The 27374-nt window shown below is 39.8% G+C and overlaps 1 protein-coding gene across 1 annotated transcript in view; it reads left to right on the top strand.

Moving 5' to 3' along the window:
- The window catches only part of CUBN (cubilin), a 256784-nt gene that overhangs the window by 104561 nt on the left and 124849 nt on the right, over positions 1–27374 (top strand). Inside the window, exons 29-31 of the mRNA XM_016213239.2 lie at positions 8576–8757; positions 16842–17016; positions 18529–18698. Coding sequence (XP_016068725.2) covers positions 8576–8757; positions 16842–17016; positions 18529–18698 — 527 coding nt within the window. The remainder of the gene's footprint in view (positions 1–8575; positions 8758–16841; positions 17017–18528; positions 18699–27374) is intronic.

Here is a 27374-nt window from a genome sequence, read left to right as displayed (position 1 = left end):
GGCCCAGAGCTCTAGCCCTACCCAACAATAAATAAAGATAGATAGATAGATAGATAGATAGATAGATAGATAGATAGATAGATAGATAGATAGATAGATAGATGATAGATAGATAGATGATAGATAGATAGATAGATGATAGATAGATAGATAATAGATAGATGATAGATAGATAGATGATAGATAGATGATAGATATAGATGATGATGATGATGATAGATAGATATAGATAGATGATAGATAGATAGATGATAGATAGATGATAGATAGATAGATAGATAGATAGATGATAGATAGATAGATAGATAGATAGATAGATAGATAGATAGATAGATAGATAGAGATAGATAGATGATAGATAGATGATAGATAGATGATTAGATGATAGATAGATAGATAGATAGATAGATAATAGATAGATGATAGATAGATAGATGATAGATATAGATGATGATGATAGATAGATATAGATAGATAGATGATAGATAGATGATAGACAGATAGATAGATAGATAGATGATAGATAGATAGATAGATAGATAGATGATAGATAGATAGATAGATGATTGATGATGATAGATAGATAGATAGATGATAGATGATAGATAGATAGATAGATAGATGATAGATAGATAGATAGATAGATAGATAGATAGATAGATAGATAGATAGATAGATAGATGGATGGATGATAGATAGATTTCTGTTGCTTATGTGCTACTCAGTCTGGGTGTTTTGTTACAGCAGCCCAAATAGACTAAAACAGACTATCTTCTAACTTTATCTTCCACCAACCATCATCTAAACCTCAGTGTGATCAATGGGAAGTAATTAATGTAAGAGGAAGGAAGGAGAGCTTACAAACGAACACTCCTTCAGATTTTTTGCCTGTCTTACATCAGGAAAATAATGGAGGTATGTTAGCTTCCTAGGGCTGCTATAACAAAATACCACAAACTAAATGGTTTATAACAACAGAAATTTATTCTTTCAAAAAAGTTCTGGAGGCTGGAAGTCCAAAATCAAGGTGTCAGCAGGGCCTCCCCTCCTAAGGCTCTAGGGCAGAATCCTTCCTTACCTCTTCGACCTTCTGTTGGTTGCTGGCAATCCTTGGCTTTCCTTGGATTGTACATGTGTAACGCCAGTCTCTGTCTCTGTCTTCACATGGCCTTCTTCCTTCTGTGCGTCTGGTTCCAAACTTTCCTCTTTTTATAAGGACACCAGCGATACTGAATTCCAGTCCTGCTCTAATCCAGCAGGACCTCATTTTGACTTGATAGCATCTGCAAAGATCCTATTTTCAAATAAGGTCACATTTCCAGGTTGCATGTGGACATGATTTCTGAGGGATGTGATTCAACCCAATAAAGGAGGTTCCAGAACTTTTGATAACTTTCTCACCTCCCGGAGTCACCATGCTTTGTCTTCTTTCTTCTTTTTTTTATCTCAGAAGAATTCGCATTCCTAGGTCTTTATATTATTTGGTTTTCTTCTCTGATTTCATTACTTAATTGCTCCAGTTTGTGTCTCTGTCCTCATGGAATAACTACTAACCCACAAAATCTCCCAGAAAACTAATCTGCAAACCCTTAAGATCAGATGAATTCTGGGACTCCACCCTTGGCTCAGTCTTCAAAGAAGACCAGTGATCGGATTTTAGTCTTCTCTCTTCATAGAATAGACACCCATCATTTGCCTTTCTCGGGAGAGTAGCATACACTTTTATACTACTGGGGGATTAACTGGTAAAATCAAACCAGGAATTGCCGATTTTCTACGGTTCTTATACATGCCACAGTCACTTTCAGACAACTTGGGTCATTTTAAGGAGCTCACATACTTCTTTACCTCCATACCCGACCCCAACCTGAAAGTTTCTGTTCAAAATCACCTTAATCACATCATTGGCATATCTCATTGTATCAGAAGCAATTTCCTATCACCCTAAGAAATAGTTCAACTTTGCCTTGGATTGGATCTTCCCCAAATTCCGAGCTCGTAGTTGCCATTTCACATCACACCCGCCCCACCGGAAGAGTCCCGACCGGTCACCTCTCCCTGTGACCCGGCATCCTCCCCCTGCCTCCCACGCACCTTTCAGAGGGCAGGTGGACTAACCAGCGAGGCATCTCTCAAGGCCTTGAAAAAGAGAAAATTTTTATTTTTAAATTATAGAAAAACTACTAAAATGTAAATCAGTCATTTTAATGAAGCATGTGAGCGTCATGATTTAGAGTGTTTAAAATGTGTGCTTTTGCTATACATAGGCTTTTCAACTTCTTTTTAGCATTGACCACTAATTTCTCAGGAGTTTTCCTCAAAAATTAGAGGATGAGCATGTGAAGATGTCTTTTGGCCGATCTCTGTTCCTCTCCTTCTAGCCTAGGTGGGCCACGTCAGTTCCAAGCTGCAGCCCTCCGGGAGCTGTTGGCCTATGGACTATAGTTTGAGGGAAATGCCACGTGAAAAGAGGTGACGGCCTTTGAGCAATCGTAGGGGAATACAGAGTGCGCCCTGGAACTGTGTGTGCCTCTGATTCTACTTCACTGCTGCATTGCGAGCTTGCTTTTATAAAGCTCTTTCATTGAAAACAACAATCCCAAACCTTGAAGATAGAATATACACAGACTTTGCTTAATTTTTAAAAAAAATATTTTATAACTCACTGCTTGCTTTAGACCAAAAAGAAAAAAAAAAAAAAGCGTTGGCAATGTCCCTTTATGAAAAAAGATTCAAATTATCTCCATGAGTAAACAGGTTTAGCAACAGCTTTTAACTCTTCCTTGGTATGAGCTCAGTACATGAGCATGCTTCCTGCTGATAAGGCAAGTGCTTCCTCTCAGCTCATGACTGGGAGTTTGGAAAGAGATTATCAGTCACCAGTACTACAAGTTTTGTACAGATTAACTAATTAGAAGTGAAAAACATATGATCGTCTTTAGGACCTTATTTTATTCCAGTTCAGCTGAGATCTAACGATGTTAACACATCAGATTTTGTCAGATTTGAGTCAAATTAAGTGAAAAAGATTTTTGGAATCTTTATTTTTTCAGGTTCCTATGGTGATGTTTTCCTCAGTAGGTGGACAGAGCAGTAATGAGGGCAGCCGGCGTTCAGCACTGCCATTCCAGTGCCTTAAGGCTGAAATGCCCCATAAGGCTTAGTGGAGAGAACACAGAGCTGGGAGTGGGGGGCGGGGAAAGGAGGGAGGGATTGGTCCCAGGTCTGCCCTTCACTATGTGAGCTTCAAGTTCAGAGGCATTCTTGAGCCTCACTTTGCTCATCTCTAAAATGGGCCTACCTCATAACTTGGCTCATCTCTAAGATGGGCCCACACCATAGAGTGATTATGAATTTTAATAAGATAATATGCTTGTGAAAAGCCCTTTGAAAAACTGAACTACCATGCAAATATGAACTACCTTTATTGTAGCTTAATGAATAATCGATTTTTTACATGTCAGCTATTCATGATGGCTCTTTAGCTGGTATGGTAAGTCCTCTTCTAGCTCCAAGTATTTCTCTAATCTCATCCCATATCTGGATAAACTCCTGTTAAATTATAAAACATATAGAAGGATTTTCATATGCAAGTCACATAGCTAAAAACCTTACTTTGCTTATTTCATTTAATCTATATAACAACCCTATGAGATTAAATATTAATTCTGTTACAAATGAAGAATTGAGAAATTTCTTTTATATTTTATTATTCATTCAACCAGACAGCATGATGAGGAATAGGAAACTGGGAGTCTGAATATCACCTCCTATTATATTTCCTGATAGCTATTGGTCGATATAACTTCTTTCATCTCCAGCTTTTTCTCTCCTACATCTCCCTTTCCTACCTTTCTGACCCCTTAGTCATCCACCCAAAATCACAGATGACTGACAATGACGTGATGCTTTAAAATTATTGCATAGCCTGTTAAATTGTGTTTTCTCAGCAATTTCATTTGTTTTAATATTTGCAGATTTGTTTGTCCCGTTATTTTTACTCTAAGTGAAATGCAGGCACCTGAGATTTTCCAGAAGCCTTGTCGCTTCCATCTCCAAAATGGGCAGATGGATTTAGAAACAGATTTTCTTCTGTGATTCACTCAGGAGAAAGTGCATTTTAACAAGAGGATGTCAAATCCTAGACCCCTCACAGAGGGAAATAGTGCAGCGAGCAAAACACTTTTCACCCTTCCTGGCCCCAAAGGAATTTAAATTTAATAGGAAAGTAAAATTAGGATTCTTGCTTATGCAGAAAGTTTTTAATTTTAGACATTAGCAACACTGATAACAACTACCTAGGTAAAGCAGCTTACCAAATAAGTTTTTTGAACTCCACAATCTTTATTAAAAATAAAACAAAACAAATCTTGTCTCTACCACAGGAAGTGGAGAAGTAGTAAATCAAATAAAATGAACAGCTTTGCTACCCAGTATGATCAAGAAATTGTTGATGAGGTAGGACTAAATCATTTAGCTTTTGATTCATTTCAGCATTTAGAACACTTTTCTTCAGAATTACACACAATAGGATTTTTGGATTATCTCAGTATTTCTTTTGCTGACAGTAGGAGAGTATGTGTTGATATAGGTTCTAAATCACATTTTCTATATTGTAACTGACTCCTTTGCTGCAGCTAATGAAATGGAAAACAATGCATCCATACAATTCAAAAGACTCACATTATACGTTAAAAAACTCTACTATTTATTGTGAATTGTAATTATTATTTGTTTTCATTTATAACTAAAAAGTTCAACTCTTGGTGTGAATTTATAATTTTTAATTTTTATCCATAATTATAAATTCCAAATTCATGTCCTAATGTTTCACTGTTAGTGTAATGATAGCTTGAACTTATAAAACAAAGTATCAAATAATTCATTACATATTTAATTTTTTTGATTAATAGAAATTTTCCTAATTTTGTTGTGAATATGTTTTCCCTTGCCCCCCAAAAAGAGCATAGGAAAAACAAATGTTCATTTTTTTTCAGTTTTTAAAATATATATTTTGTCTTATTTTCTTTTGCCTGAGATCAAGTATGCATTTGTCAAAGTGTCCCAAAATCTAGAAAAGAGTGATGACACCCAAGAGAATGAGCCATAACTGACTGGATGCTGATCAGAATCTCTCATTTATGGTCTGGAAATTAGGACCAAAAGGGAACCATGCTAACTTAACTTTGTACTACGGAAACTAACAAATTTAAAAAGATCTTTTAGCACCTCAACATGATGATTTATTATTCATATTTGTAACTCATCACCAATTAGCATGTGAAGAATAAAATATAATTCATTGATTGCTATTTTAAAATAAAAACTTATTGAAATTACTCTTTGAAAACTGAAGGAAAAGCAAAAAGAGTTTAATGACTTGCAGGAGGACCTGTGGTAGTAGCACTTTTTATGCCTATAACTGGATTTTTTAAAATAGACATTAAATACACCTGGCTTCTACAGCATGACCTGAACTATGGCATATGCTCAATAAATATTTATTGAATAAATGAATGGGAATTAGAAATTTATTTTTATCTCTTTGAAGATTTAAATATTCAAAGATAGAGTCTCTACCATAATTATCAGAATAAACTCTATTTTCCAGCACTTCATAGTTTTTACCATATAATATCAGTAAATTAATTTATACTATTTTGCATTCAATGTGAAGTTTTAAATCGAAGTTGTTACTTTCTTACACATTAAACCTCAGAGGTAGTGAGAACATGAAGGAGACACAGAAAGCTTCAAAGAGTTTTCAAGCTCCAACAGTGTTTCTCCTCTCAGAACCACAATAATCTTCACTAATAGGGTATCCCTTTTGATAGTACAGGAATTTCTCTTCAGAAGACACATACATAAGCACTACTGATGAAAGGAAAACATGACAAACCTAACAGTAAAATTTTGTTATGTTTTTATAAACCTTGTTTATGTTTGTTCAAAGTCTTAGGAAAAGTACACTGTGGGTCTTAAGAGATGTAAGGGAGTAAATAAAATAAGTACTGTAATTTTTCAAAGTGTTACTGAATGCCAAGAGCCTGATATTATCATTCCAGTTTACAGGGACTAGTTAAAGGGTATTGGCATCCTGTTATTTGCAAAGGAATTTACAAGGAAACCTAAAAGAATTGGAAAAGATAATGGGAGAATGTTGTACAGATTTTTAGATGAATCAACTAGAATAAAAAAAAAAAATTGAATTTAATTCTGGTGAACTGGAGCTAAATAAAAATGCAGAGATGAAATACCCAAGCTTCCATTTCCTTGTTCTCTTTTATATTATTTGGCTAGAGAGTTATTTTTCTCCAAAAATGTTTCCATTGAATTACTTAATCTGATGCAACTGATATCAAGAACTATAGGAGCTGAAAAACATTAAAAATATTGGGGTAACAGAATGGCTTTGCTTACCTATAATGCAATGTAGTAAAGGTATTTCATGCTAAGATGATTTATATGGGCCACTGCATTGGAAAACTTTAGAGAGCATCATTTGACGCAATAGTCTGTGACTGGTGCCCCCTGGAGTTGTGCAGTGGTCCTGACCATTACATACAATCTGTGCTGATTTTGGCTTCAGGAACACTTTCTGCGTGTTGCTGTAGTAGGAAAAATATTTTCTAATCTTTCAGGGCATTCATGTTTTTTTAACATTCAACCACCACAGTTTATAAATAATGTCCGCACACCTAATTTTAAACAGCTTTTTCACAGGGTTTTAACCAGAAATAAAAGTAGAAACTTTTAGGCCATAGAAAAGATACTGCTCTGTGCAAAAAATTTGAAGTCTGAAAACAGGGAGGTTTTCAAATGGAAGCAGGAAAGGAACAACTCAAGACGGCAACATGTTGAGCTGGAATCAGATTTCTTTACCACGGCAGGATTCTTCTTAGAATTTTCCTCAGTTCTTTTTATTTAAGTGGAGATTCTATATAGAAGATATATATTTCTGAACTTTTAAGAAATTTTTTCAACTCACTATACAGGACGAATTTGTATAGAGTGATAATAGATCTGACCTCAGCTTCAGTGTCTTACATTTTCAGTCACCACAGCTTAATGCCATTCAGGTGAAAATGCACATATATTCATAATGGAATGAGAAGGCATTGTTATTTTTAAACATGAAAAAGCCTTGATGCAGAATAAGAGAAGGTACTTGGAGGAATTTACCAACTAATACAGAATATGGAAAAACAGAAAAGGAGGCCCAGATATGTTAACAGAGCCAACAATGTTTTTTTAATCACCAAAACTTGCTATTAGAAAATAAGAAAGTCTCTCTTTTTATTCTAATTTTATCTTTAATCATTTTCTAATTTTCTCTTTAAAATTTGAGACTTTATTTCTTCTATAAAGTTCTCTCTGTCTGAATGCTGACAAACTAAGTGAGTCTGGAGAATGTGGGAATTGAGTACTCTGGCCGGACCAAATGGCCTGCGTCGGTGTCCTGGCTCCACTGCTCACAAGCCAGATGACCCTGGGCAAGCCATTTGACCTCTCTTTGCATTGATTTGCTCATTTGAAAAATGCAGATACCAACAGTACCTGCTTCGTATGGTTATTATGAGAATTAAAATAGGAAACACTAGTAACACACATCTAAGCGCTCAGTAAGTGGTGGCAACTTTCTTGCTGTGCCCCACATTGTAGCATTTGATTCTGTGTTGTACTCACTTGCCTGAGTCACTTTCTACAATATGATACATAAACAGTCATAAAGCATATGCGGCAGTCTTCTTCCATGCTTATCTTTTACACATTGGTTTTCATTTATCTCTTTGGTTTTTAGATATAAATTGCCTGGGTCAGGACCTATGTAGTTTTCTTTTTAATAGAATTAATTTTTTAGAAGAGTTTTCTTTCATTGCAAAATTGAGCAGAAGGTAAAGTTCCCATGTACCCCTTTCCCTCACATGCATAGCCCTCCCCGCCCCATGATCAACATTCCCCAGCAGGGTGGGACATCTGTTACAATCGATGACCCCACAGTCACACATCTTCATCGCCCCCAGTCCGTAGGGTTCACTCTTAGTGTTGTACCTTCTATGGGTTTTCTCATATATTTGGAATCAGACCTTTTCACACTGGTTTTCTTCCCCTTATTAATATGCACTTGCAATTCTAGATCTTAGGACTGAAAAGCACTTAGAAATAATATATTAAACACAAGAAACTGAAGACTGAAGACTGAGAGACATGACTCTCACTGTCGAACATCGCTCACATAGTCCGTTGTGCTTCTTACTGTGAAATTCTTACCTACATATAATGAAAAAAATCTAAAAATCAGAATGACATTTTGAAAATATTACCAAAGGTTTGATGTGAGAATAAAGACTGAAAATTATTGCGCAAATGATATAATCGATGTTTTTAAAAAAGAATAAGCCATGATTTTTCTCATTGTTTTATAGCTGCTAATTATAACTTTATTGTAACATTATGGTTTTTCTCCTAAAATTGTCCTGAGCATTTTCAATTACCTTTTGATTAGCTGGATTTTTAAATTCTTCCCAGTGGCCAGTGCTCACTTAGGACTGACTGAGCCTTGCTGTTTTCACAGGTTGTGGTGCGGAGCTGTCGGGGCCCACAGGCTCCTTCAGCAGCCCTGGCTACCCTAACACGTATCCCCCCAGCAAGGAGTGTATATGGTACATTCACACTGCTCCTGGGAGCAGCATTCAGCTCACCATCCACGACTTTGATGTGGAGTATCACGAAAGCTGCAAGTTTGATGTCCTGGAGGTAGGAATTTACACTGTTTTCCAGCATATTCCAAAATTTGGGGTAGACCTGGAAATCACTGCAAAAATTCCTAAATTCTTTCCACTGTTCAAAGCAGTGTTCTATTAGAAATTGTGATGACATTTGCAGACAAATGGGATTACTATCTCAGTTTGGGTTTCTCTAAAAGCAGTGCCTGTAGGACTTGCTGGCTGGCAGCTTAACTGGGAGGTGATGCCAGGAAGCAGGAGCGTAGGGAGCAGTGAGAGGGAGGGTGCTGGAGGAAGAGCCAATGAAGGCGGAGCCCCTGGGTGCAACTTGAGCTTAATCCTGCTGGGAGCCTCTGAGCTCCTGTGAGGACTGCTTCTCAGAATCATCCCTCTCAGGACACCAGGCGGAGGCATTGGTCCCTGAACTCCCACCCCCAGTGATGGAGGAATGCACTTGGCATTGTTAGCTCCCCACTCTTCCAGTCCAAGGAAGCTCTCCTGGGAAATGCACTGGGGAGGCAGAGTATAGAGAAGGGGGGCCATGGGGAGACGTGTCAGTAAGCAGAGGAGTTGCCTACCTCAGCTGCAGTTGCAACCTAAGAGGATCCACATGGGGCCAAATGCAAAACGCATCTGCTGCAGAAAGTTTTTAACAAAATGGTCACTTAGACAGTCTAAGGCATTTGAAGAGAACTCTTCCAACACTACTGCAAAGGGTTTATTTCAGATAATTATGATACGATAGCCTTTGAGAATCTATTATAATCAGCTTTTTATTGCAAGGATCTAGTCGTTAGGGGATTATACATATAGTAGATATCCTGGACTTTGACCTATCTGCAAAATTTAAAGCTAAATACACACAAAACCCCTATCACCATACAGGATGCTACAGCTCATCGTGGCAAGCTTTCTATATCTGGTAGAACTTAAACTCCATGAAGGCTGGGTATTTGTCTGCTTTTGTTTTGTTTTACTCCTCCCCCCTCCCCCCCCCCCAGGGCCACAGAGTACTTGGCAAATAGTAAACACCTGATACGTATTTGTGGAATGAATGCAAACATCCAAATGTCTCTGTGACTGACACACCCTAATAACACACGTATGGTGGTTTACAAAGGGACTTTGACATCCACTTTCCCATTTGAATGTTCAGTAATCCTGTGAGGTAAGGGCGGAATTTTGTCCCCATTTTACCATCCTCAAAACAGAGGCTCAGAAAGATTGATGGGTTTTCCCATGGCCACAAGGATGGTGAGTGGAAGAGCTATGAACTGAACGCATCCACCACTCAGCACTCCGTGAAACGGTATAAAAAGATAGAGGTAGTCAGTATGCAAGATATTGAAATGAGTGGCATGTACTTTATGGAAGCTTTAGCACTTAAAAACTTTAATTACAAAACAATTTCTTTCCTTGAAAAGAAGTGGGGTTCTCAAATCGTGCCTTCACCTAGCGGGGCAGTCGCTAGGAACTGCATTTAACAGCTCACATACCTCTCAAGGACTTATGATAAGCTGCGGTAAGTGAAGTCAGACACAGAGCTGGTCAGTCCTTGGTGAACACCCACCCCCTCATCATCACATAAGTACTGTTGCCAAGTCATGACTCCATCTCAGAGCTGTTTTTTAGGAGGAGAGAACAAGGGGGCAACAACTCACACTCACATATGAAGTAGGACTCACACTCAAATGTGGAACCTCTGGGTGGTCTCTCCTGCTAGCAAGGATGTTTCCCAGTTGCATAAATGCCCTCGACGCTTACAAAGGGCTGGAGCAGACTTTTCCACAGTAATTCGAAATGTTCCTAACCCTTCATGTTCCTATTCCAAAGCCCATTTGGCAAACTTAAATGGGTTTATTGTGCTTTGGGTTTTGTCACACCCATTACGTGAGAAAGAAAAGACCGGGACTGTTCCCTGCAAGCAGCCTTGGGGACAGAAAGACAAAGCAGGGACTCTAGGCGGTAGCACTCAATCAGGGCACTGTGCCTGCACGGGAAAGGCTGCGAGAAGATGCTGCGGTTGGCGTGGGGCTCATTATTATTATATGTTTTAAATCTATCTTTATTGATTTCAGAGAGAGGAAAGGAGAGAGAGAGACAGAAACATCAATGATGAGAGAGTCATTGGTCTGCTGCCTCCTGCACGCCTCCTGCTGGGGATCGAGCCCACAACCCAGGCATGTGCCCTGACGGGGAATCGAACCCCGATTGCCTGGATCATAGGTCAACACTCAATGGCTGAGCCACACCCGGCCGGGGTTGGGGCTTATTTTTATTAGGACAAGGTCATCTCCCAATGTCCCATCAAAATTAAGGCTTGGAACAGTATTTTAAGGCCTTTAAATATTTTGGGAGTTTTTTTTATTAAGGCTAAAATGAGTAACTTCCTTACTTTTTGTTCAAAAACCTTGTTTGACCTCTCTGCAAATGCTCAATAAATTTGCTCTAATGACGATTGTTGATGTAAGAAACGTCCAAACCTGTAGAGAATTTTTATGAGTTTATTTGAGCCAAACTGACAATAATTGTTGAGAAGCAAAATCAACAACTACCCTGGAGAATTGCAGTTTTTCAGCTTATTTTATACATTAGGGTCAAAGAAGGGGATGTAAGGAGGGTCACATGAAATCCATTGGTGAAAGATTAGGGAGGCAGGAGAAAGCAAAGCAGGGAATCTCTGGGATTGGATACAAAGGAAAACAAGAGATTAGTCCTTCTTTTAGTTTAGTGGGTACAGGATAATCAATAATTAACACATCACATAGGGATGGTATTCCATGAGGAGTACCGCGGTCTCCTGCTCTGGTGCAAAGGTTGTGCCCTGAGGGGCCTGGAAAAGGGGCTTAACTCTGACATTTCCAAGGTCTGTTATCTTAGATGGAAAAAGACAATAGACAGGCTCAGTTAAGGTAAAGATGGACCTTTGTCAAAGAAGCTACAGGCCTAGGATGTGACTACCTGTCACCATCTGCCTTTAGTTTGGAAATTTTATGTTCAAAGCATCCTATGTGGTTACTTTAGGTTTCTCAGTCTGTGTGGGCTGCCGTGCTGGCTTCCCCTGAGCTTGTCAGATTTAGCATGTGGCCCCTTTTTTGTCTACATGATAAAATGATTTTTTCCATCCCTCATACCATAGAAGCTGATATCTTGTTAGCAAGAGGTTTCAAAATGTGTTACCCTTGGTGGGTGTGTGGCCCAGAAGCCTCTGACTCTCTTGACCCGCCTGCCCTCAGCCTACACATTCTCCTATCTTGTCCTGCTGAGCAGAGCCAAGTAGCCCCTCACTGTCACCAGGTATTAGGTTTACTTGGGTTTCATCTAATTTAAGCAGGAGCCAATATTTTTCTCCCTCAAAAATCCGTATCCAGAAAGCGGCCAATTGCATTAATCAACAGCCGTTTGGTTACTCAGAACCCTGGATGCTGACTTGATTGTAGCAATAAATGGAGCTAACAGAGCAGAAAGAAATATTCCAAACAGGTCAAAACCACAGACTTTGAAAGGCTCTATATCCTAAGAATTTGCTAAAAACACATTTTTTCATCTCTAATCATCAGAACAGTTCTCTTCCCCCTACAGTTTAGTCATACTTTGTAGTCCAATGAACCACACCCTGACATTCTTTCCAACTTTTCCTTTTGAAGGGTCATATGCTAACTGTTGGTTTTATCTGTAGAAGCCAAAAGTGTCTTTCTATTGTTCGGGCCCTGGAAACACTGGCTGATTTTTCTTCAGCCTCTGAGAAAGAAGCCCAAACCGGCATAAAGCAGAAAAGGAAATCCACTCCTCGGTGCTATAAACCTAGACAATTGCTTGGTGTGGGCAGTTAGCTGCCTCTGGTCTCTCCGCGAAGGTCTTTTGTGAGCCCAGCCCAGGAGGAAGGGAAGCAGAAGTGGTAGTGTTTATTCTTCTGGAGGCTTCTAGGCCCAGCCGACTCACATCCGTTATGTTTGTGTTCTCAAGGGGGCCCGCGAGCAGGGAAAACAAAGACTATTTTGCCGACGCGCAAGTTTTCTTTGTTAGAACTAAACCCCTGTGCCCAATGTTCTCTCCAAATATGGGCCGCTTACTGGGCTTGGATGATTAGGAGCACATGCTGTCAGTGTCATGCTCTGAGGACTGCGCCCTGGGCGCGCGGGCAGGGAGACCTTCAGCTTGGGAAAGACATGAAACCAGAAGCAATCTTGTCCCCTGCATTTGCATATGTGTACGTGTAAAGGGCCACACAGGGCTCTTCCTGAAGTTCTGCTTTGGGTGGGCTGGAGGGGGGGAGGGCACACAAACATAGCTCCTCCTAATGAAAATAAGCATGAAGCCGTCAGCCTGCTTCGTTCCTCTGCAATTACAGTCCTTGTACTCGGCCCTCTGCGGAACAGCAGTTTCATTCATTTGGGCCTTTCCCGCATGACTGGGGGAATTAATCAGACAAAGAAATCATTATAGATTCAGATCACATACTCCCCCAAAGAAGGCTTGTTGTTCTCCCTCTCTCTCCCCAGAGAACACTTGAGTGTTTTCCCCCATCAGTCAGCAGCTTCCCTGAGGGTGGGCAAGGGCAGGGGTCCTGAGGAGTGGGGAGGGGGCAACTGGAGGGGGAAAGCAGCACAGTCACAGGGACAGGGGGGCCCGGCACACAAACCTTAAGGAGCCATGCTATCCTGGCTCCCACCCTGAACACAGACGGATGAGCATACCCGTGGGGCGGAGGGAAGGACCCAGACACCAATGTGCTTGAAAACTATTGCCCAAAACTGTCTTTCCTCCACAAATTTGAACTTGGCAAGACCTGAAGGTAGGGGTTAATATCTTCTTCTTTTTAAAATAATCTTTAATTTAATTAATTTATTTTAAAGTTGAAAATGCTACCACTTATTCCTTAAGGCAAATATATCAGTACACAAATATGATAAATATAAAAAAGAAAATCATATGATAAACTCAGAAACAGCCTCTGATTCTGGATTCTGTCAGTTTTCTCACAAGATGGCATGTTATCTCTCTCTGTCTGAAATGAGGGAAACTGCCTGATTTTCTTCTTTATGGCTCAAAGTCCAGAGCATTCTGTTCCATGATGTTTTACTGAGTTTCATATATTTGTCAACTTTTTATTTTCTGCAATCATTTTCTTTTTTTTTTATAGATATGTGTTTATTGCCATTTTATTGTTCATACATTTGACCTTCTCCGCCTCCTTCTTCTCTTTCTTCAAGAAGACCCTTTAGCCCGGCTGGTGTGGCTCAGCAGTTGAGCATCGACCTGGGATCCAGGAGATCCTGGTTCGATTTCCGGTCAGGGCACATGCCTGGGTTGCTCCATCTCCAGTAGGGGGCGTGCAGGAGGCAGCCAATCAATGACCTCTATCATCATTGGTGCTTCTCTCTCTCCCTCTCCCTTCTTCTCTCTGAAATCAATAAAAATAAAATAAAATAATAAATAAATAAAAGAAGACCCTTTAGCATTTCATGTAATACTTGGTTTGGTGGTGATGAACTCCTTTAGCTTTTTCTTGTCTGAGAAGCTCTTCATCTGTCCTTTGATTCTAAATGATAGCTTTGCTGGCTAGGGTAACCTTGGCTGCTAGTGCTGGGCCTGGGACTAATTAGAGTTAAGGGGCACACCGAAGCCAGATGCTGCCTGTTTGAGAGATTTTAAGAAAGTCTGAAGCATGAGCCATGACAGGCCATTTGTAAGGAAAAGCCAGTGGGGACAGCTTGGGTGGGCCTGCAAGTTGGGAATCACCAGGGTGGGGCTAACAGTGTGAGCCAGGTTGATAAGAGTCTCAGATATGCCAGCTCTGTGGGGCAAGGGCTCAGAAAAGGAACAATAGCCTCTGCCAGCTCTTCTGTCTGGGAGGAAGCTGCCCCTCCAGCTCTTACTCTGATGCCAGATGACTCAGTTCCTGTCCATATGCCTTGGTGCCTTTCCAGCTGCTACCCCAGTGCTGGAAGTCAGAGCGAGTGAGTCCAAGTCAGTGTGCAGGCCCTTTAAGAGGAACACCTGGGCCTGGCCAACATGGCTCAGTGGTTGAGCATCGACCTAGGATCCAAGAGATCAGGGTTTGATTCCCCATCAGAGCACATGCCCAGGTTGTGGGCTCGATCCCCAGTCAGGGCCGTGCAGGAGGCAGCCGATCAATGACTCTCTCATCATTGACGTTCCTATCTCTCTCTCTCTCCTTCTCCCTTCCTCTCTCTGAAATCAGTAAAGTTTTATATATATACATACATATGTATGTATATATATGTATATATGTATGTGTATATATGTATATGTATGTGTATGTGTATATGTATATATGTATATGTATATGTATGTATATGTATATATATACATACATATGTATGTATATATGTATATATGTATGTGTATATATGTATATGTATGTGTATATATATATTTATATATTTACATATTTATATATTATAAATAAATAAATAAATAAATAAATAAAAAATAAAGATATATTAAAAAAAAAAAAAAAGGAACACCTGGGGCTCCAGAAGCCCTCTGCCTCCCTCAGCCACAATCCCCGTTGGTTTTTATAGCCAGAGGTTGTGGGGTTTTCTCTTCCCAGCACTGGAACCCTTGGCTGGGGGGCCTGGTGTGGGTCTCTAACCTCTTGCTCCTTAGTAGCTGAGATATCCCTCCTTATTTTTCTCTGACACACGTGGGTGTGGGACCAGTTTGTTCTGCATCTCCACTCCTCCTACCAGTCTCGATGTCGATTCTTCTTTATATCCTTAGTTGTAGGACTCTGTTCAGTTATATTTCAGACTGATTCTGATGGTTGTTCTGTAGTTTAATTGAAATTTTGATGTGGTAGTGAAAGAATTCAAGTACTGCATTTACCTATGTCTCCATCTTGACCAGAAGCCTAATTTTATTTTACTTTAAAAAACATTTTTTAAATCCTAACCTGAAGATATGTTTTTATTGATTTTACAGAGAGAAAGGGGGAGAGAGAGAGAGACATCGATGTGAGAAAGAAACATCGATCTGTTACCTCCCATACGCTCCCAGATTGGGTATGGAACCCGCAACCTAGGTATGTGCCCTGACCAAAAATCAAACCTGCAAACTTTTGGTGTACAGGACGATGTTCCTGACTGAACCACCCAGTCAGGGCATTAATTTTATTTTTCAGTATCTTCTGTTTGAGTCTTATCTTCCCCATATTCCCCACCTTCCTCCATGTAACACATACACTGGATAAGCAGGGCCCACTGGCCATTGAGAAACCTGTGTGTGAGGTGACCTGGAGGCCTGGCCTGGGCTGGACTAGACTTGCTTGCAAGATGCTGGATGTGAGACCAAGTGGATACTTGGTGGGAGGACTGTGTCACTGGGGTGTCAGATCCCAGTCAGATAGACAGTTGCACATTGGAGGAGCCTAAGGTTGAGGACAACTGTGATGGATCAAGAGAGAAACATCTGGATACTGAGGCAGAGTGCACAGGGCAATTCCTGAGCAGAAGTTGGTGCTCTTGGTCATGTTCCTGAGAGTGGGCATGCTGGGAGTAGGAACAGAGAAGGATTCCTTTCTTGAGGATACTGCAGAACACGCTCAGAGAGGTTATATTTTCACTCCGTCTGAAGAAGGAAAAATATGAATTAAATGCCTAATCTTAAAAAATATTCATATTACAAAGTGGAAAATCCTAAAAATATAACTGAGAGAGCAATAGCCTTCAATGAACTTGATTTTCACCAACAAAATGGCTTTATACTAACCCTAGAAGAGCTGGAAAATCAGACTTGATACAGCATTAGGGGCAATGCCTCTGCCTAAGAAAACAGGAAATCTTTTGAAGACGTGAAAAACAGGAAGAGGAGAGATAAGGAGGAATCATCTATGCAGTTCAGCTCTACAAGTCTGGCTGATAAAATAAGCAGGCATTTCGTGGGTGGTTGAGCTTGTGTGTTCCCAGGGCAGAGGGAGTGCCTTTGAAAATCCTGCTCAAGTTTATAGTTCATCCCCACCCAAGGAGGCTGAGATTTCAATTTCTAGTGATAATAAAGTCCAAGAACTGGTGGTAAAAGTGAGTCACGGGAGGGCTGTAATTGCTTAAGTACATCTCTAATTTAAATCTTTTGTCCTGCATCCCATTCTAGATCTATGGAGGCCCCGATTTCCACTCTCCCAGAATAGCCCAGTTGTGTGCCCGGAGATCATCTGAGAATCCCATGCAGGTCTCCAGCACAGGAAATGAGCTAGCAATCCGATTTGTGACTGACAGCTTCATAGGTGGGAGAGGCTTCAATGTCTCATGGCAAGCCATCCCTGGAGGTGAGTGAACCGAGCCCTTGTTAACTTTCATGAAATGATTGGAGAGAGGTATAGAGACAACATCCTGACAACTTTGTGACTTCCCAAGTGGTGAATACTGCTTTGGCATATACTTTTCCCTAAAAAATGGGGTAGACTTCTGAAGAGTCACGGTGTATGTGAAAACAAGGAACATACACGGATCCATGGCGAGAGCAGGAGTGGGTGGTTGGTTAGACTCACTTCCTCTCTAAGGACTTGTGCCTGTTCACCAACTTCAAACTGGGGCATCAGAAAATGTAAATTTCTTCTTGCCACAGTTTAGACCTTTAGATTCTTGGCAAATGTCAAAGCTGTAAATGTTAAGTCTGTGAATTCCAAGGAATTACCAGATATTAGACAGTGACATTCTGCCCAGGAACTTAGGCAGTCTGAATAAGTTATCTGTAACGGATTGTTTAAATAAAATAAATTAATGCTCAAAATATTTTAGTAGATGTTAACCTGTACAACTACTCATAACAGCCACATTTATTGAATGCATACTTTGTGCCTGGAGCTTTCATAACGGTTCTGTAAGAATCATCTCATTTAATCACAACCACTGTGGGAGGGACGTTCATTTCATATACTCATCATAGTAAAGAGGAAATCAAAGCTTTAGAGATGTTAGTGACTTCTAGAAAATGCCAAAGCAAAATGTAACCTCAAGCTACCTCATGGCCCCACTTTTGCAACTGTAGGGTAATACAGTAAGTATATCACATGTTTCCTGAAGTCAACAGTGTATGACTTTAATTAGAATTATAAATATGTGTTATTTAATTACCCCAAAATGATTTGCAGTTATTAGAAAATAATACTGAATTTTTCCATTATTGGTTTGTACCATCACTATTCCAAGAAATAACGGGTCATAGAGGTAGACATTGAAAGGTATTTGATAACATCATAAGAATAAAAATATTGAATAACTGTACCAGATCCAGAATATTAAATTGATTTATTGTTGACACTATTACAGATGACACCCATTTCCCCCCCTTTGCCCACCTTCACCCAGCCTCCACCCCTTCTCCCCTGGCCTTCACCACACTGTTTTCTGTGTCCATGCATATTAAAATTTAAATTGCAGATATTAAATTGTTTATAAAAGCATACACTACTGAATTAATCAAAATTCTTGGAAGGAGATATGCTATTCTTACAACTGGCTATATTTTTAGAGAACCATGGCAAGACTTTTTATGGCTTTATGAAGACATGATTTCATTTACGCTTACTTTTCAGTATTTTAAAAATAATTTTTGGCATCAATATTTAAAGTATTTGAAGTATTTTCTTAGTTGTCCTTTGTTTTATTGGGATGAATGAATTAATGGTGGATATTGATGTCTTCAAAATGTTTAGCACAGACTACCTAAAAGTGGTAGTCAAACAAAGTAGCATATTGTCCTATACTACCAGGTTATGGGGTAAAGTTTTATGCATCAGGGATTCCTCTCATTATTGAATTGGGTTTTCTACCTACAGGTTGTGGTGGGATTTTCCAGGCTCCCAGTGGTGAGATTCATTCTCCAAATTACCCCAGTCCTTATAGGAGTAACACTGACTGTTCCTGGGTCATTCAAGTGGAAAGACATCACCGTGTTCTCTTGAACGTCACTGACTTTGACCTTGAACCTCAGGACTCTTGTATTATAGTAAGTGACACAAATCTCAAGCATTGTCTAGAGTCAAACCTGGGTCAAACTTTGCCGTATGAGCATATTTATCAAATATATTAGTTATGGGTGTTTTCAACATCAAATCATAGGAAACCTACCACTTAGCAACTTAAAATATGAAGACATTTATTTTTTACCTACATACAAATCAGGAGATAGATAATCTCAGAATTGTTTAGAAACTCAATTTCTGCTCTACCTTTCTTAGTGTGTTGGCTTTTCACTTTGTGTTTGTTACCTCATGGTCAAAAAATGACTGCAGCAGCTTGAATATTTTATATGAGTTCAAGTCTGGGAAAAGGGAGAAGAAATAGTGTTAGTTGCTTCTATTCTGTATTTTTTTAATCAAGAAGGAAAATTTTTCATAGAAACCCCTTTACATTATCATTGTCCAGAATTGGCTGCAATAAAGATTAGGAAATTATAGTAGAATGGAGGAATGGATTTATTATAATTACTTTAAATCAGTTATTTTTAAACCTCTGGAAGTTCTCATGGGGTTCTACTTTTATTGAGATCAGGATATCCCAATCTGCTATTTGAACAAATCTCTCTGATAGGACAGAATATATTGGGAGATGGGGATGGAAGAGAGGGGATATGACTATTAGTTGGTTAGATGACAATAAGTCCTGCTACTGCCAGCAACTTCAACACATTCTCACCTGTAACTAATGCTATATGCTTAATGGATGAGTGAAAAAGACTGTATTTTGAGATATTCTTTTTGGTTTTAATTTAATTCTTTATAACAAAAGGTTTCCACCTTCTATTTGTATTTTGTAACACTTTATTCAAATACCAACCATATTCTCCTAGCTAATGGATATTTCTGTTTTAGTTTCCTGATGTATTCTTATACAAACCTCAACTGGCTAACTTTCACATTTAACCCAAGAAAAGTTAAAAATTGTTTTATGTTTTTAAAAGTCCAGTTTAATGGCATAATTTTAAGTATTATTTTATGAGATTAAATAATTAATGTACTTAAAAGTTACATTGAATTATGATTAGATATTAACCTTCATAATCTAAATTAGCAAAACATTAAATAAGCTTAAGCTTTAGGATATCTACTTTCTGTAATGGTAACTCAGACCAACTCTCCTGACAAAGACAATTTTAAAAATCTGGATGATATTTAAAAACATCTTCCTATGTATAAGAAAGACCTCACAAAGACAGTAAAATTTCTGAGTTAATGTCAGAGAGAGACCCGAGCCTAATACTGGGGACTGCTTCTGTCCATAGGGCATTTGCTGATCCAGAAGGAATTAGCAGCACTTCTGAGAGCCTCTCAGGGCAAAGAGGAGCAAAGTTTCAGTTCAGGGCCTGAAGAGGGTGGAGCCCTGATAAACCGTCATGAATCCTAGGTAGAATGAGAGTAAAACAGCCTTCACAGAGACCGTGTCTTAGCTTCAAGTCACCTGAGTGGCCCCCAAAATCTCAAGCCATAGAATAATGAGGGGAACCCTGTACTGCTAATGCATTTAGGCATTGATCGTCCAGCAAGAGTAATTTAAAACCTTCTTCAAAGGGAAATAAAAATCATCCTATACCTCATTTCTACCAGTAACTTTTCATATACAATAGCCAGTGCACTATCAAAGATATTCCTATATATGAGAAGACAATCTAACATAAATGAGATACAACATAGTAACAGACAACGGAAACAAATGCACTGATATGCCAGACACTGAAGTTACCAGGCACGAGTTGGTAAACAACTATGGTTACTAAGCTTAGGGAAGTAAAAGTAAAATTTAGAACTTTTAGTAAGGATTGCAAACTATAAAAAAAGAAAGACAAAGAGCTAACTGAACACTTATAACTGGATAAATACAATAGCTTAAATTAAATTCTCAGTGGAAGTTTTGTGGTTTTTTTTCTCCTTTTCTTTTTTTTGTCATATTACACAAATTGGACAGAGATGAAGATAGAAGTAGTGAACTGAAAGAAAAGTCAGAAGACACTATCTGGTAAATAACATAGATATGCAACAGGATAAAAAATACAGAGGAGAGGTTAAGACACATAGAAGACAGATATAAAAACATACAACATACATTTAATTGTAATCCCAGAAAGAGAAGAGAGGAAAATGGAGCAGAAATGATATTTGAAGAGCTAATGACTAAGACTTTTCTAAAACTGGTGAAAGACATCAATTTACAAAAAGAAGAATTCCAAGGAGCCCAAACAGCCAAGCAGAATAAATAGAAAGATATGCTTATTTTAAAAAACAAAACAAAACACACCTAATGATGGAGAAACAATGTTACATTCAGCCAGGGGAGTGGGTGGGTGGGTGGGAGAACAGATTACCTTTTTAGGAAGTGGCAAACTGAATGCTGGCTCTTTGGTTGTGATAATTGGAAGCAAAAAAAGACAATGGGATGGTATTTTCAGTTTGAAGAAAGAAAATACCTACCAACAAGGAACTCTGTGCTCTCCCACATAGCCTTTCAAAATGAAGGCAAGATAAAGCATTGAAGCAGACGAGGGGCCTTCAAGAGAAGTTTGAATGGGGCAGAGACAAACTGTCTACCTCATAGTTTTGTCTGCGGTGGGCATTTCTCCATCACTTGCTCCCTCCCTCTGTATGGTGCCAGGTATGGTTTCTTGTCCTTCATAGAGTCCATAAACCATAGAATTCAATGCACAATGGCATGTGAATAAAACAAAGCCTAGGCCAAAGGCACACCCACCGTGGATGCATTATTTCCCTCCTGTGGTCATGAGTAGGATTTTCCACCCACCTGAGATATAATACACAAGACTGGCTTTTCTATTAACCACTGCCTTATCTCAGCATGCAGCTGGGCTTGACTTAAACTGTAGCGAGAGGGAACAGATTGGAGGAAGTAAAACCTCAAATATGATCTGGTTACAAGCATGGAAATAGGAAACTAAACCCAAAGACAGGTGCTGGGAGGAGTCCACTCTGGCAGATAAGGTAAAAAATAAAAAGTATTAGTCCCAATGAGTTGTTGGAATCAGAAAGTTCTGTTAAGTAGTTGTAGTATCCCCAGCAGTGGGTAGATAGGCATTCAGAAGCTAATGCCACTAAGCACTTGCGTGACACATTGATGTACAAAGCGAACCACCCCAGCAGTGTGAGACACCACAGTGCCATGGTTAAGAAACCCAGCTTTATGGTGGAATGGACCTGGAACTGAGTCTGGGTTTTGCCACGATCTAGCTGGGAGAAAGTTAATCATTGCACTTCAGTTTCCTTAACTATGAAATGGGGATAGTAAGAGTATCTGTGTCAGATCTGTTGTTGGGGGATTCCAGATTACATAAGTGAACTGCCTGTCACATAGAAAGTTCTCAATTTGTGTTAGCCATAATCATAAAGATGCTGGTGATGAGTGCCCTCAGGGGCATGTTCAGTCAGCACTGAGAAGAAGATGGCATGAGCTACTAGGGGGGCAATGGCCCAAAGAGCCAGGACCTCCCACTTGGTGTCCTGGGCCTCAACATCTTCAGTAAAAGAAGGAACTACTTGTGAATCTTTGGCATAACACAGCACCTAGAATTTAGTGTACGTAGGACTCAATAAATTGTAATAATAATCAGGAGAAACCAAGAGTGATTCATTGAGGCCTGGAAGCCAGAGAAGGTTTCACACTGAAGATGACATTTAAGTGGCAAAATTTTGCTGGTAGAAATGTGCTAGTGAGGCCAAGAGAGGAAGCATTGGGGAAAGAATGAGGGAAATTGTGCACAGAGGTAGGAACGTACACAGACATCTGGGAACAGGAAAGGAGGGTGTTGTGTCTGGAGAGTAGCTATGTGTTGGGGAGACCAAGGATCTATAGAGGACATGGAGACCAAGGGTCTATAGAGGACATCCAAATTGGACAAATTCTTTTGTGCTCTGTGAAGAATTTGAAGTAATCCTGTAGATAGTATGGGGCTTATGAAAGTTTTCTATAAAACAGAGGAGTAATTACTCAAAACCGCATTTTACAATGATAACAGGCAGTTGTTACAACAGAGTTGGCAGAGAAAGAGGTGGTATAAAGGCTATAAGAGAAGCTATGGAGAAGCATTGGGTGGTGGCCTTGGGGATGGAGAGAAAGGACATATTGAAAAACTCAGAATGGTATAATCACCAAAATGGAGAGGCTGATTACATGGTGCAGGGTGGGCTGGGTAATAGAAATAGAAGGGTTAAGACTATTCTCTTGAAGAACAGGTGAATGTTGATGCCATTGACTGAGTAAAAAGGTAGACTACTGAGTTTGGAAACTTGAATTTAAAGGTCTACAATATGTCCCTTGTAGAGTTCAACACATGAATTCAGTGCTCCGGATGGGGTGTGAGCTGTACATATCCATTTGAGGATAATGTCTGTGTATTTGGATGGTTGTTAACACCACAGAAGTAGGTGTGGTCATTAATAGGAGTATTCTGTAAAGACAAAAGGGCCAGGTAAACTCTTTGGGAAATACCACTATTTTAGGAGAATATGAAGGAACAGAGGAAAAGGAGACTGAGGAAGGATGCTCAGAGAGGTAAGTGGAGAACTGGAGGAGAGTGGGAGTATAGATTGAAACAAAGCCACTGGATTTGGTCTTTGATGGCCTTGTAAGTACCAGGATGGTGTGCGTAGTAGTGGGAGACTTCAGACCAGGGTCTGGAGCTTCTTAGCGTTTTCCCAGAATTATGGAAGTGAATGATTTAGAGGGAAGGCAAGATCAATGGAAAGTTATTTTTTTAATGATGACAAAGCTTAAGCAGGTCGAAAGAGCAAGATGCTGATGGAAAAGAGCAGCTGAATGGAAGAGGTAAATGGATTAACTGATGAAGACATGTTATCAGGGCAAAGACCTAAAAAAGAGGCCAATTAGTCCTATTAATTTCATACTTTCAGAATGAGAAATTGGAACACAGACCCAACCATAAGATTTCTTTTTTACTTGCAAATTTATTTATATCGAAGATTGAATAAATCATATACAAACTAAATCATTTTTGTTTTTACAATTTATAAATCACCCTTATGCAAAGATAAAGACATGTGAAAAAGGGCTGTTCAGGTAAATTGGGGTAGAGATCTGCTGTGTATGGTTGCCAAGTGGACTCAATTATGGAGAGGGGAGGTCAGCAGAGGTTTGGAGCCAGGCAAGCAATGTCCTGGCAAGGCTGGAGGCTTGGCTCCAAGTTAGAGTTAGTTGTCCAGGGATTCATGAAGGCAGTCATTGAGGCACCAGCCATCTATCCTTTACAGCTAGATGGACACTGGATGTGAAACGTACCTTAAAGTCCAATATCTTACACAATATTTCTGCAGTTCCAGTTCACACAAAGCCAGTCATTCATTCTGGAGACATCAAGTTAATTTCATGGTCCTGTTGCTTATACAGAATCATTAGCAAAGAGAAAAATACTCACTTCCAATGATGTTACCTGATAATGTTTGTATTCATGGAATTTTTAATAGACCTCAAGTGTCCTATTTAATACCAGGGTAAATTGTGTTTGGATGAGACCAGCCATCATGTGTTGTGTGTTTTTTTAACCCTCATAACAATTTGGATCATCAGAAGTGGAAATACTAATTTTAACAGCCTTTATGGTTAATAGTCATAAACACATAGGTACATAGAATATTAAAGTTGGAAAATGAGAGATTAGAGATAATTTACTGTCATCTCCTTATTTTAAAAATAAGAAAACTGATGTCCAGATGGGTCAGCATCAATACGAGGTAGAAATTAATAGTAAGATCAGCACAAAAATGTAAGCGAGCCTAAAGTAAGACTAAGTGTTTTAGTAAAATATAAAATTTATAGCCTATGTACAGGGAACTAAATGGTAGAATAAAGGACAACTGGGAAACTAGGGAGAGAAAATAAAATTAGGGTTACTTTGGAACCATTGTGAATTATCTTTCAGATAAACCCAATATAAGGCAAAGTGTTAGGATTCAAATATGAAGTGACAGTGTCTCTGTTTTGAAGTAGGGCGGTCTGCATTCCACTCATCCATTCCATCTTTGGTGTCAACTAAGTGTTGGACACTTCTACTTATGCATCTCTGGGCGTGGTACCACTGCTCGCTCTCTTCATGGCCTGGGGATCTTAGATTGCTCATTTATAGAATCGAGTGCCTGGGGAACCCAAGCAGAAAGAGAGGAACTAGAGAAGAGGATCCTGTTTGGAGTTGCGTTCATGTGTAGAAAGAGGAGAACAAGATGGGAGTTGAAGGAATGGACCCAAAGAGTCAGGCGATGTCAGTGGTGGGTTCATTCCGAGAGTCACAGTCAGACTCACACACACTACACCTCTGGTCACGCTCTGGGGCACACGTCCACCAGGCATTGGGTGGGAGAGCAGCTCCACATTCCACTTGCAACACAGACAAGAGCTCTTTCTATAGTTGGCCTAGTCCCCAATGGTCCCAAGTAGGGGCAGGGTAACCCCACCAGCAGCCCTAAGCCATCACTCTTGGTTTCATGGAACTAAAGACAAGAATCAGCAAGCGGAAGAAATGAATGAAAACTTCTAAATTGAACAGTAATACACAGCCTCCATCCCCTCTCATATAACCCATAGCAGCAGTCTTTGTATTTCAGAGGCACCAATCTGCCTGATGCATGAATGACTAATAGATTCATGGCTGCATAAAGGAATAAAGGAATTTTTGCTGTCTCTACTCCTGCAATGAGCAGTGGAAAATTGCAGATGGCACATTTAGGAATGTCCTGTGTGGAGTTCCCTCCCTGGCACAATTACTGATAGACAGTCTCACTATTTGGAGCCACATGAGATAACATCACAGTAGTGCGTTTTCTAGAATTACACGCTGCTCTAATGAAAAGAGAGAGAAACTGAATGTTCTGACTTCTATTGAAATGGCGATGAGGTGCTAATGACAAAGCTCAACTTGCACTCAAGTTTCAGCTAATTTGGTAATGTGTTTGTTCCATCCCTTTACAGGGGTCAGTTTAATTAACCTCGGGCACCCCTGAATGACTCACGCTGTGAGTAGTTCTTGTTGAAGCAGCAGTGGGAGGCACTGGCTAGGCCGGACTCTATGGTCAACACGCAAACGGTTCCATTATGTTTCCTTTCAGGAAGGCTGAGTTTTAAAGTGACCTCCAACTGACAGTTTAATTGCTTAATTAGAGTCTCTCTTCTGAGCCTCAAATTCATGTAGCCCTGCAAGCTCTTATTGATCTCTGGGAAATGCAGCTTGCAGTTCAGTGTGAGAGCTGGGAGAAGTCAGTTCAGCTGCGCCAGTGGCCCCGGGAGACTCTGACCTCTGATTTCAGCATCCCCTTTGCTCAGCACAATGGAATGTCTGCCCTGTGAGAATCAGTAAGAAACAGATAAAAGCCAGCAGACCAGAGTCCCCAGCCAGGCTCTCATTTGAAGAAAACATACACTAGGGCTCACCAAGCCTAGTTCCCTGTACAAAGAAAGGGCACATGATGAGTAGCCGGCTTCTTTTCTGAAGCTTTTTGTACTGATCTAGAAGAAAGAAAGCAAAGCGTCTGGTTAGAACTGAAGAAAACCAGATGTCCCCACCCCCATCCCAAAGCTGCAGCGTCTGTTGTTACGGACATTGTTTGACAATAAGGCGCAGGTGGGACAGGCCAACACAGACTGCAGTTTCCACATTTTGTTTTATTTTTTAAAGACACTACCCATGATGTGTTTCCTTTTAAAACACTGATCATTTCCAAAACAGAGCAAACAGACCCAGGAATAATAGAACTCAGGGCTTCAAAGAGACAATGGAAACAATTCTTCCTTAAATATTTATTGTTTCACAAATAAATCCAGGACAGAAATCAGGCTCCTCCCCCCTCTCACTTCTTCCCTCTCCTTCACTCCTCACCACCGAAAATTTGGTTTCCATTTAATACTTGAGGATAATCTCTGCTGATCTCTTTAAAATGTTTAATTCGTGACTTACTTTTGACAGCCTGCTAGCCATTTGGCATTCCAGTGCCAAATTAGTCACTAAGAGCTGAGCCAACACTTTATATCCCCAAAGCAAGGAATAATCGAAGGGAAGCCACAGTTCTCAATCTGTGGACTCAGGCCTCATTTTGTTTCATTTACATGTCAGCTCAGAGTCTCCTTAAGTGTTTATTTCTTTGTGAATAAAATGAGCTTCTTGGATTTCTTCTTATATTAACATTGGAGTCACTGCTTGGGACAGTTGCAAATTATTAGACTTGGCTGTCGCCTGTAAAATTTGAAGACCGAGTGTGATCATGTTGAACAAAGGAATAAGAGTGACAATGTCCATGAGACGTGTGACTATGAATTTCACTTGGTATTAATTTCAGGGGAGTGTAGCTGGAATGTACCACTGACTGAGGAGACCTATGCTTCCTACTCCCCACCCCAAAGAAAAGCTGCTAGAATGAGTAATATTTTCCTTTCTGGCCTCACATTTATTATTTTAACAGCTTGGATGGTTTCCTGAGGGATTCCCCTCCCTATCGCTTGATATTTCCTCTGTCTTAGAGCAGTTCTCATTCCGAAGTGGGAATTCCGCCAGCATCTATACTACCGTATGTAGTGTGTGAAAATATTTCATGGACTCTCATCCTCAAAATTGACTTTGCACCCTCCTGGAAATGATCTCTTCTGTACCCTAAATATCTTATGCTTCACCATGTGT

This window comes from Miniopterus natalensis, chromosome 1, assembly GCF_054644295.1.
Source record: "Miniopterus natalensis isolate mMinNat1 chromosome 1, mMinNat1.hap1, whole genome shotgun sequence".
Lineage (NCBI taxonomy): Eukaryota > Metazoa > Chordata > Mammalia > Chiroptera > Miniopteridae > Miniopterus > Miniopterus natalensis.
Note: the sequence above shows the minus strand (reverse complement) of the source record. Positions and strands in the feature narration are given on the sequence as shown.